The following is a 12,561-nucleotide window of genomic DNA, read 5'->3' as shown; positions in this document are numbered from 1 at the left end:
CTCCTTGTTTACTGTTGCCACGCCCCCTTGTTTAGTCCAGGTCTAAGTCCTCCTTTCACTAACTGTGCTCACCTGATCCTCATGTTCTCTGGTCCTTTTATATTGTGCCTCTTTCCCTCATGTCTTTGCTAGTTTGTTGTGTGTGCACTTTGTGTTGTTTTCCAGTTTATGCTCTTGAAGTTATTTCAGCGCTTTCTCTAGTTTTTATGTTATTTTATTTTATTATTTCCAGTATCAGAGTATCCTTGTTGCTGTTTTATTTTTCACTAGTCCTGTTTTGCTTCGTTTTAGCTCTTGTGCATTATAACTTAGTTTGTGTTCTCTTTTGTTTTATTTTTGGTTATTTTCTTCTGTTCTTATTTTCCCTGATAAGTGGAAGTCTTGCAATTCCAGTTTTTATTTTTATTTTTATTTTTAGGATCTTAGTTTTTTACTCTTTATTTTCATTTTGTTTGCTTTAGTTATTTTTATTTCTTTACTTTTTGTTTATCTCTTCATTGGTCTTAATTTAATTTTGGTTCTTTTAATCGTTGCTATATCTTGTCGTTCTGTGTGTTCCTGCCCTGTGTTCCTGAGTTCCCTGGCCACTGACTCTTAACTGACTGGTGCAGCTATCTAACCCTTGTCTCTACTGTATTCACGTTATCGCCATCTTACCAAGGGGGCCAATGTTTCAGAAAAAACTGAAGCTTCCCCGGGGGCCGCCATTGATTAGCAGACCCTCACCTGCTGTTAGCATTCCATTGACTCCCATTCATTTTGGTGTCACTTTGACAGCGAATAACTTTACATCTGAGGTGTTTAAAGACTGCATTTGTCCATTATTTATTTCTAAAGAAACACGACAATGTATAAAAGGCTCCATTACCTTGTATCTTACGTTATGGCCCAGTAGATGCAGTTTTTGTAAAAATAATTGCGTCATAACCAGAGAGTAGAGAAATTACCGTATGGACAGGAGGAGAAGCTCGCGGGCAATCGGGGGAACGTGGAGGCAAAATGACAAAATAATTAATCAGAATACTTAGCAAAAGTTGCTCCTGCTCCTAGCTCATGGACACCTCCTACTCACACTCTCCGTCTCTGCAAGTTTCGGGAGGGAATGATTCAGATTTCTCTTGGCACAGCTACTAGAAGACAGACGGGTTGCTCACATCACATCTACATCGTCAAGCTCAGTTTGAGTCTGCGCAGTACGCTCAGCCATCAGGAAGCGAGTGCTTCTAATTGACTTTACTTTTCTCCGTTGAATCCAATGGGGTCGCTGTGTCCATTTCTTTTACTGTCTATGCATCTTACTGACAGTCTCAGTGGTCACCCAGTGAGCAGTGGCCTGTCGTTATGTTGTCTGTTCTGCCCTGTTAGAACTGTGGTTCACACTTCACTTTCCCTGCTATCTTCATTCTTGTTAATAAAAAACCCTTGTCTGCTCATTTGCATTTGGGTCCCATCTCTAGCAGAATTGTGACACAATTTCTCTCGAACAGGCCTTTTTTGATTGCGGCCCTCTGTCTGAAATATGAAATGGGCTGTGATTGGTTAGCTGGCCCAGTGTGTTGTGATTGGCAATGCTTGGTGTTCACGCCCCTTCATAACCGTGAGCTCTACTCAGTTGTAAATATTAACGATGGCGTCAATGTCAAAACAATTCGAGCCAGATTCAGACTCAATGAACAAGAGGATCGTGCTGAACAGATTTCACGTATGGACTTTGCAAGCACGGATTTCACAGGACGTTTCAGATTGGTATTTTTTGTGTGTGTGTGTTTCTGATTATAAATACGATGTTATCCATTTAATCATATGTGTAGGAAACCTATGATAATACAAACAGTAATCAATCACAAAATCATGGATAATTTTCCAAAGGGGCGATGAAAATCACACCACTGAGAATGGCCGAAGTTACACATACGGTGTTTCACTCAATTGAGGCTAAAGCAAAGGTTTTTTGATTACTCACTTTTGAGTGTCTGGCCTGAGTGATCTCAATGTAAAGACGCGTTTACGCGCGTCTAGAGGTGTTTCGCGCGGCGTGGTAGACGCGAAGCCTCATTCGCGCGTCCAGTTGGTCCCAAACTGGACGCGCGAATGAGGCGAATTGACTAACACAGATAACGTTATTAATTTAACAGCAGCAGTAAAACTGTTTCTACTGTGATGGTTTAACTTTGCAATCAATCTGTGGTTCAGCAGAGGCTGATATAGCCTATAGAAGTAGCCTAGCCTATTAAACAAAGTAAAGCGCTGTAATGTGAACTGTCAGTGCGATAGAACAATAAAATCCGAAATGGACCACCCACTGTCAGCGCTAGCCTTCGGAGACAATAGATGACATCGTGGCTAATTTATCTTAGAGCTTAGATCGGGCCCAAAAAATCAAGCGCGACCCTACCCGAGCCCGTGCACGTTGTGTCCGAGCCCGGCCCGGCCCGACACAATAACTGTAATTATGAGCCCGAGCCCGATTTAAACCCGACCATTTTTTAATACGTGGGCCGTTATAACCGGGCGCCAGGGAAGTTGAGATGAAGCAAAGATGAAGTTGACGATCGCCATCTCCATAGTGAACGCGCCAATATGGAGAAGTGCATGGATTACATTAGAGAGTTGCCTATTTCTTTTCGTTTTGAATTGTTTTGTTTAAAGACATTTCAAGCTTTCTTTAGATATATTTCTTTAGAATATTTCTTTATTCTCTGTGAGGCATACACTGAGTTTCGGTTAATTTATGATGAGATGCGCTCCAGTTAACGTGCAATGCAAGTGACCGCGCCGGCGCCTCCATGATTATATTGTCTGCTATATTATTTATTATATAAATATTTACTGCTTCTTATTTATTAAATACATGCAATTCGTTGATGAAAAATTTATTAAAATTAAGATACAATTTATACAAAATGAAATTCACTTTAAAGAAAGGTTTTCTACAAAACAAAACTTAATGAAGTGGTCAAAATCATGTCTGACCCACTACAAGTCTCCCAATATACTGCACATCCTATCTTACTTGTGCTGTTCACTTTTCATAATCAACATAGATGGAAAAAAATAACATTATAATATTTTAACAAATATGAAACTAAATGAGCTTATTTAATGGCTACAACACATATAGTAGGCCTCTATTTGTACAAATTTCTGCACATTCATTTAATTCTGAATTTTGCACACATAAGTTGAAAGGCATTTGTTTGTGCATAGTAAAACATATCTGCAACATTTATCAAGTTCGTGGATAATTGTGCCTGCATTTATTAATTATTATCTTAATGAATAATGCAACAAGGACAAATCATGTAAACTGCCTTGTTTGTTTATTCAGAATGAAATGGATCGCAAATGGATCCGAATGAAGAAACGTAAAAAAAAAAAAAAAAAGTGAACAATGATGAACACAGAAAATGAACAAGAATGAACTTTGGATGGCCTAGGAGGAGTAGGCCTAGTAGGCTACAACTCTAATTTAATTCAACAAGGTTTCAGAATATAGAATATTTTTTAAACAAAATAAATATTTGTAAAGTTTATTATCCCGGGCCCGGTGTGATGCGTGCGAGTGGAGGAGACGATGCGCTTGAAACGTGATGTGTTGCATTTTGTAACACAAGTGCTTGACCAAGGGGATAGTGGCGAGAAATATGTATAAATATGGCCCGAGGGTCGGGTCAAGTTTGGGCTCGGGCAGAGAATCTAAGCTCTGATTTATCTGATCCTCTCCATTATAGCTTTGATCCATGTATGGCTTTTCAGAATGTCACCAAGTAGCCTACAAATATTTATGTAATTTTTCAGCGCGAAAACTCTAGCTAGCTAGCTAGGAACAATGAAAAGGGTCCAGAGCAGCAAATGCAGTGAATGAAGTTCATGTTCTTATGATTTATTTTTATGAATAAAAATGTTTCAAAACATCCCTCCCTCTGTTTTTTTTCACAAATCGCACCCTGGTTAGCAGGCTAGCGGAGGCAAAGCTTTGCCCTTTGTTTACATCATAGCTATCATAGCAACTACATAAAACTTTTAATTGGAACTGTTAAAAAGAAAACACAACTACAAATAATAAGACATACTTACATTAGTGATCCATAAACAACAGATTGTCCTGACAAAATGGCAATGGCTATGTTTTTTTTTTTCAGGAAAAGCTTTTGTGCGTATAGCCTCATTAGCTGTATCGTTCTTGTGCAGTCACTCAAAATAGTGTCTTACCAAGAAATAATCAAGAGCACACACATTTGCGTCTAACTTCAGTAGTTACTGGATATCAACTGCCCCTCATACAGAGAGCTAACAACCAATCAGCATTCAGTATGCAAATCATCACACGTGGATCGATAACATTACATTAGCCTGCATTGTACTCTCTTCTGGAATCTGCTCACCGTAAAAATGTGCAGCACACAGACAAACGTTGAGGTTATAATATTTTAATGTTAATTCTGTTAAATAAAATGGTAACACTTTACAATAAGTTTCATTAGTTAACTACCTTAGTCAACATGAACTAAAAATGAACAATACTTCATCAGCATTTATTACCAACATTTACTAATACATTATTAAAATCAAAGGTTGTATTTGTTAACATTAGTTAATGCACTGTTAAAGGGATAGTTCACCCAAAAATGAAAATTCTGTCATCATTTACTCACCCTCAAGTTGTTCCAAACCTGTATGAGTTTCTTTGTTCTGCTGAACACAAAGGAAGATATTTGGAAGAATGTTTGTAACCAAACAGATCTCAGTCCCCATTGACTTCCATAGTAGGAAAAATATATACTATGGTAATCAATGGGGACTGAGATCTGTTTGGTTACAAACATTCTTCCAAATATCTTCCTTTGTGTTCAGCAGAACAAAGAAACTCATACAGGTTTGGAACAACTTGAGGGTGAGTAAACAATGATAGAATTTTCATTTTTGGGTGAACTATCCCTTTAACTAACATGAAAAAAATATTTGTATTAACTTACATTAACAAATATTAACTAATACAGTAACAAATGTAGGTAACACTTTAGCATAGTACCATAGTACCATATGTAATGACAGTAAATTATGCATAATTACATGCAATTAACCCTCAACCAAACCCTAATCCTACCATAACCCTATAGTAAGTACATGTAGTTAATTAATATTACACTGTACTTAAATATTTAATTACACTGTAACAATGACACCTTCCCAAAAAGTGTAACCCAAATGTATTGCTCATTGTTAGTTCATGTTAGTTAATACATTAACTAACGTTAACTAATGAACCTTATTGTAAAGTGTTACCAATCAAATATCTTCCTTTGGAGTGGACTTTGAGCTTTGTAACCTAGCAGATCTTTTACTTACTTAATGATATTTAATTTTGTTATGCTCAACCAGCAACATAACACACTAACTAAAGTTGAAAAAGTGAAAAAGCATAATAGGACCCCTTTAATACTGTGTGTCATTACTTGGGTGATCCACAGCTGTCTTTTAGTTTTGTGATAGTTGTTCATGAGTCCCTTGTTTGTCCTGAGCAGTTTAACTGCCAACACTTCTTCAGAAAACTATTTGGTTTTTCAGCATCTTCTGCACATTTGAGTTCTTCCAACAAAGACTAGGATTTTGAGATCCATCTTTTCAAACTAAGGACAATTGAGGGACTCATACACAACTCTTAAAAAAATGCAAACACTCACTAATTCTTAAGAAGCCAACACAATGCATTAAGAGATGAAAACTTTTGGAATACAATAATTGGGCTAAATTGTTATATATTTTTGTTTTTCTTTTCTGGGAAACATTCTATATTACTATTTATGTAAATCATCCGGGCACATTTAAACAAAATATGAAAAATTCACACATCTCACGCCTTTTCAAAAGTTTACATCCCCAGCTCTTAATGGGCAATTTGTGTTTGTCTTCTTGAGCATCAGTGAATTTTTGCAGCTTTACTTTAGTGTTTGCAAATAATAATACTGATACCATATGTATGCAGAAATATTGTACCGGAGTGCAGATGAGATATAATGTGATGGTGGATCCCCAAACCAGATACTCCTCATAGACCCACAGCTGGGCTCTAGAGAGTCTGATGATTTCTTTTCAGCACTTAAATCTGGTGGTCGATCCATAGAACAGTCACTCTTCACAGACACACAGCTGGGCTCTGGTGAGTCTGATGATTTCTTTTCAGCACTTAAATCTGGTGGTCGATCCATAGAACAGTCACTCTTCACAGACACACAGCTGGGCTCTGGTGAGTCTGATGATTTCTTTTCAGCACTTAAATCTGGTGGTCGACCCATAGACCAGTCACTCCTTATAGACACACAGCTGGGCTCTGGTGAGTCTGATGATTCCTGCTGGACTAAACTGTCAGAGAGGAGTGTAACATTTAAACTGTAACATTTAGTTCTCTAGTAAGAACCACTTAAATCTGTAAACACTTATTTAATTAGGGCCAAAACATACAGGGACACAAAAATGTCACTAAATCAGACACTTATAGAATATTAGCAAAACAAATGAATAAACATACACTTCCACTTTCAAGAGAAAACATTTAAACATTTATTTGTGTGAAGATATGCTTTCCAATCTATATTTAATATGGGGATAGCATAATATAAATGACAAGAATTTCCAATTTCAGGCAAAAAACATGCTGTACATTACACAAGCTCTGCTATTATCTGTACCTGTGGAAGTTTCTGTGATGGAAAGACAGAGACAGTGATGATTGTCTGTGAATAGAATAACAGAAGAGTGAGGGTCACTATAATGGACACCAGTTCACCTGTTGTCCACCATCAGTACTAGCTGTTCCCACACAATGTACCAAGATTTCACAGTTTTAATTCATGTTTGTTCATTTTAGATTTAAAACACACATACTATAAACATAAACATTTACTGTACATCATATAAATATGGAATAATGGCAAGGTGTGACGGTAGCCAGCCCTTCTGGATTATTCTCACTCAAGTTTCAGCGCCCCCTTTTGTATGTTTATGGACTCGCATACTTGCTTTCTAGTATGCATTGTTGACTGCTGATTGACTATCACCTGTTCTGATTTAACTCTGATCAGTTAACCTATATCTGGCTTGTTAACCTGGCGTCTCTTTGTGCAGTATTGTTTCACTGTTGTGTGCATGTCTGAGCGTTCCTGGTTTTTCTTGCCTACCTGTGTCTTGACTCTTGCCTTGCTGAACCTCTCTGATTGTCGCAGCCTGCCTAGTGACCCTCTGCCTGTTTCTGGATTCCGTTTGCCTGCAGCCTGCCCATGATCTCCAGCCTGGTTCTCGACATGTCTTTGTTTAACCCTGAATCTGTTGATGCTGAATCTAATCTTTGACTGAGTTTAATAAATTGTTGCACTTGGATCTACCTCTGTCATCTCAATCATAACACAAGGACCACTTGCTTCCCATTATGTCCACATTAACATCTTTTTCAGTAATTTAATATTACAGAGTTAATTATTCTGCATATAGCATACAGTTGCAGCAAAACATTATAACATTTTACAATTTTTTGTTCCTGAAGCACTCAAACAATTTATAATACTATACGAGAGAGAGATAATACTATACAACAATACAATTATACTATAATATAAAACCAGCATATCTTTATACTTAACTTCACTGAGGCATTTTACTGGTGTATCAATATTTACTATTTCAAGTCTTTAATAAGAGTACCTGATTTCTTCATCACTGGATGTCTGAGTGTCATCCATATTGGGGCAGGATAGCTGGATCTTCCACCTTCACCAAAACACTGACTCACAAAACTAAACCAACACAGAGTCACAATAATAATAATTAGTGTTATTTTAGACAATTAGTTGAGGACTTCTCTTTTTGTAAATATTATGGAATTTTTAAAGTGTTATGTAAGAGTGTACTGTAAAATCTGAAAAATATGCTCCTCAAAAACTTTTTTTTTATATCAAAGCAATGACGAATTGATCCACAGATTAATCCTCAGACTCTGCTGTTGTAGCCCTACTGACAGTTTGAAGAGTTTTGAAAATGTCTACTAGTACTGAGAAATAGCCTATATTTAACTAAGTGTTTATTTTTTATTTTTTAAAACAAGCACTGTAAACAAAGATTTTGCTGAAAGGACTGTACTGCAAGCAGAAGGGGTTTTCAAAACTTCCCAAAACTTGTGTAGGGACACAGGATGACGTAAGTCAAAATATGTCAAAAATCGTAACCTGAAGTCATTAAGAAATGACTGAATAAGCCATGTTAAAGTTACTTATAAATTATAATTGTAAACAACACCACCAGCTGTCCACCTGTTCCTGTTATGGTACCTTATTGTTCATATTTTCCAAATAATCAACCACAACCATAAGTTAGTTGTTTTGTGTTCACCCTGTTGCTTGAATCGACTTGGTATGACCAAATTTGTGGTTAAGCGATTAAAATTCAATGTTTCACAGTAGCCTACATTACCTGCTGAGAAGATGGCATAGAAAAAAAAACTGTTGCAGTTCTTGTTGTTAATGTAGCTACTAGTTGAAGTGGTGGTGTGAAACTTTGGTATAACGTTAAGTCTGTGGTGAGCATTTTGAGGTAAACTTAGCTTGAAATATAGGAAAAAGGCATTGCGAACATCATGTAACCATTATACAAAAATAATCGTACAGCAAATGCAGAAATGTTCTTTCTTTCCAGAACAGGAACATGCTGGACAAGGTGACTAAAATGGGCAGGAAAATTACTGGATCTGATGTCAAAAGCTTCTCTAATCTCACAGATCAGTATACCCTCAATTTGGCTCTGAGGATACTGGATGATTCATCCCACCCACTTTGCTCAGAGTTTTCCCCCCTCCCCTCTGGACATAGATTTCGAATGCCCCTAACAAAAACCAAACGTGCCATTACATGATTTGTGCCGAGGAGCATTCAGTTACTGAACAGATCGGACACAGGCACATAGACATTTTTTAATTGTGTACTATCGATTATTTATTTAATTATTTTTTTGTTCATTTTAGTTATTGGACTGATGATTGTTTTTATACAGTCATGCTGTAGTGCCTTTACTTTACATAAGAGTTCAATTCTGTATATGCTAAGAACAAAATCTGTGTATATTAGGCCTATCACATGATGAACTGTAGAGAGTGTTGCTTATTTGTTAATATATATATTTTTTTTAAAAGATATGCATACTCTGTTGCTCCCACAGCTTTTGGTAACTTGTCACGTTGAAGTAATGGGGAAGGTTCAAAGGTAAAGTGTGAACTAACTTATTGTCTGTCATCATTCATGCACAATAAATGCTTACATTTAGCTGTAAAGATTTTTAATAACCCACACTACACAAATATGTGATTAAGTAGGCTACTCTAATAAACAGAATTAACTTTATCAAAGGTTAAATGGACAATGACTAGCTTCCTATGGACATTATGATCCGTAACTGGTGATACTTTCATAAATGGGCCTCACTACAAGATAAACGTCTTTCTGCGGTGTAGTAGGTACCAATACATAGCATACTACAAACAAACGTATCGCATACTGTTGAGCCTATAAAGTGATAATCTTTAATACTCACTTTTTTTGCTGTTTTGACAACGTGATGCAGTTCCTTTATTCACAAAATGACCCGTGACAACAACGAACTTTCACTTTCGGTGAAAAGTCGGGCAAACCCATTTTGGTTTTAAATAATTAAACGATTAACAGGTATTTAAGGGAATACATAATTAAGAATTGTAAAAGACATTCTAGGTCTAAGTAATCAATTTAAACTATTTGCAAATAATATTTTATTTTAAATGAGCACACACTCTTTTTCATTCGTATGTCGAAAATGCAAACGTTTCTTGTCGTCGTTTGAATCACAGGCTATAACTGTCAGTTGATGAAGATATTTATCGTAAAACAGCTAGCTGTCTTAAATATTTTTAGCCTACATCTTTCCACGAACGTGTGACAGTGACAGAAAAACAGTAAGCCCCTCCTTTTTTTATTTGAATGGCTATCTCAATCATTTTTACATTTATGGCATTTAGACCACTGTGCATTAAAATGTAATTATCCTAAAAAAATTACTTTTACAACTTTTTTTTTTTTTTTAAACAAACAGCTTTACTCATTCTGCACTAAAATGATAACTCCCAAACTCCGACTATGACCGCAGGATTAAACCATTGCAGCTTCAAAGGAGTACAGTAACAATCCTGAAGGACCTGGCTGCAGCCTGCAGATCGGGGCGTGGCTGCACGTGTCGCTCCGCCCCATACCTACTCTGATTGGCTCCATCGTCTTTTTTAGGCCTCTATGATAGAAAATTAGGTGATCAGAGTAGGTATGGGGCGGGGCGACACTGCATAAGGTAATTAGTTGGGGATAGAGAACGCGCTTTTTCTTCTTATTATTTTTTTAAACGCACTTGCAGAGAGCATTTTGTTGAGTTGCCCAGAAGAATTGTGAGATAATATAACAAGATGTCATGATTCGAGATTGTTTTGTACTTCTACAGTTATTCTTATTATTTATAGGAGTCTTTGTCAGGTGTGTATTTCTTTGAATAGCCTATTGTTTTTTTGTTTTTGTTTTATATTTTTCATTAAAAAAAAAACTCTATTAATCATTGTTTTATTGCCTAGAAGTATTTACAGCAGGATTATAAGTATACTCTTTCTAAATGCAGTTGCTTCATTTGTTTTACTGTATTGCAATGACAGTTAGACAGACTCTTCAATTTTTCTGTTTCTAGAAACCTAACCAAAAAATGTAGGCTATGCCTTTATTTAATGTCATTATTAATTTACCTTTATTTAACTCTAGAAGCCTATAGCCCTCAGCTTTATAAATTATTCCACTTAAGAGACGTAGCCTATAAATAAACATACCACATTATAAATACCGTATCGCTATGAAAGAACTCCATATGAAGTAGGCCTAGGCCTATATAAATAAATAATAAGTAGCCCAATATATACATAAATAAATGTGCAAGGAGATAAATAAATAAATAAATAAATATGCACCCATCAATGCAAAATAATAGAATATAAAACATAAATAAATGTTTGGGGGAAATGTCAAAGGAGATGCAAAGCTGAAAGTTTATTTCTATTTTTCTTTAATGATTAATTCATTTCTGCATGTAGTTGCGTAGGCTATTTATTTTTCCTGCAACGTAGGCTACAGTCAAGTCAACTTTATTTATAAAGCGCTTTTTACAATACAGATTTTATCAAAGCAGCTTCACAGTGATAACATGAAAATAATACAACAAAGTTTGTTTCTAGAAGAAAATTGCATTATCGTCCACCTTAAAGGTCCCGTTCTTCGTGATCCCATGTTTCAAACTTTAGTTAGTGTGTAATGTTGTTGTTAGAGTATAAATAATATCTGTAAAATTATAAAGCTCAAAGTTCAATGCCAAGCGAGATATTTTATTTAACAGAAGTCGCCTACATCGAACGGCCCGTTTGGACTACATCCCTCTACTTCCTTCTTTAATGACGTCACTAGAACAGTTTTTTGACTAACCTCCGCCCACAGGAATACACAAAAAGAGGGGGCGTGGTCTCGTTGCGCTCCCACGGAGAAGAGGAAGAGTTGCGTTTGTAGAGTGTGTTTGTCACCATGTCGTCGAGACGCTGTTTTTTTCATCCCGGAGTCCAATCACCTTTGTTTGGCACTGAGCGCATGCATCTCCACGTTATCATCATCATCATCATCATCACTTTATTTATAAAGCGCTTTCACATCAGCAGCAGCTGAACAAAGTGCTGTACATAAGGGTACAAAAACATCAACCAAAACATAAATAACAGTCACAATATCATAAAAATAATAAACTAGGGGTGAAAGATCTAACCCAATAAAACTATATCAAAATAAGACAGTTAAGAGCAAATACTAGCAGATAAGATCAAGTCTCAGTTTGGGTTGAAGGCCAAAGTATAGAAGTGAGTTTTAAGAAGAGTTTTAAAAATCGATGATGAGGAAGCCTGACGAATGGTTAAAGGTAAGGCATTCCATAACTTGGGAGCACAAACAGAGAAGGCCCTGTCCCCTCTGAGCTTCCGCTTGGATCCGGGGACGACCAGGAGCAGCTGGTCAGCTGACCGGAGGGACCGGGAGGGAGTGTAGCGGTTGAGTAGCTGAGTTAAATAAGGCGGAGCAAGACCATTTAAAGCTTTAAAAGTAAACAAGAGGATTTTAAAATAGATTCTAAAATGCACAGGCAGCCAGTGGAGTGAAGCCAGGACGGGAGTAATGTGTTCTCTCTTCCGGGTTCCGGTTAAAACCCGTGCAGCGGCGTTCTGAACCAGCTGCAGACGTGCAAGTAAGGATTGACTGAGTCCAAAATAAAGGGAGTTACAGTAATCCAGCCGTAAGGAAATAAAGGCATGGATTACGTTTTCTAACTGCTGCCTGGAAAGGAAAGGTTTCACCTTTGCCAGTTTCCTTAGGTGATAAAAACTTGATTTGACTCGTTATAAGAGGCGTGACCTTTCAGGGCAACGTGCGCTAAGCTGCTGTCGAATCACCACACAGGAGCCGCTGGCACAATCAGAAC

The 12,561-nt window shown here is 36.9% G+C and overlaps 1 protein-coding gene across 1 annotated transcript in view; it reads right to left on the bottom strand.

The window, feature by feature from the left end:
* LOC311296724 (NACHT, LRR and PYD domains-containing protein 3-like) overlaps positions 1–9,918 on the bottom strand; it is a 40,437-nt gene extending 30,519 nt beyond the window's left edge. The window contains exons 1-4 of the mRNA XM_084418602.1: positions 9,577–9,918; positions 7,699–7,790; positions 6,690–6,734; positions 5,998–6,363 (exon numbers count right to left, since the gene is read on the bottom strand). Coding sequence (XP_084274728.1) covers positions 5,998–6,363; positions 6,690–6,734; positions 7,699–7,736 — 449 coding nt within the window. The 5' untranslated portion in view covers positions 7,737–7,790; positions 9,577–9,918. The remainder of the gene's footprint in view (positions 1–5,997; positions 6,364–6,689; positions 6,735–7,698; positions 7,791–9,576) is intronic.
* Positions 9,919–12,561: the final 2,643 nt, after the last annotated feature.

The sequence above is a fragment of the Rutilus rutilus genome, assembly GCF_951802725.1.
Source record: "Rutilus rutilus genome assembly, chromosome: 9".
NCBI lineage: Eukaryota > Metazoa > Chordata > Actinopteri > Cypriniformes > Leuciscidae > Rutilus > Rutilus rutilus.
The sequence above is the reverse complement of the archived record's forward strand: the minus strand, read 5'-3'. Positions and strand labels throughout refer to the sequence as shown.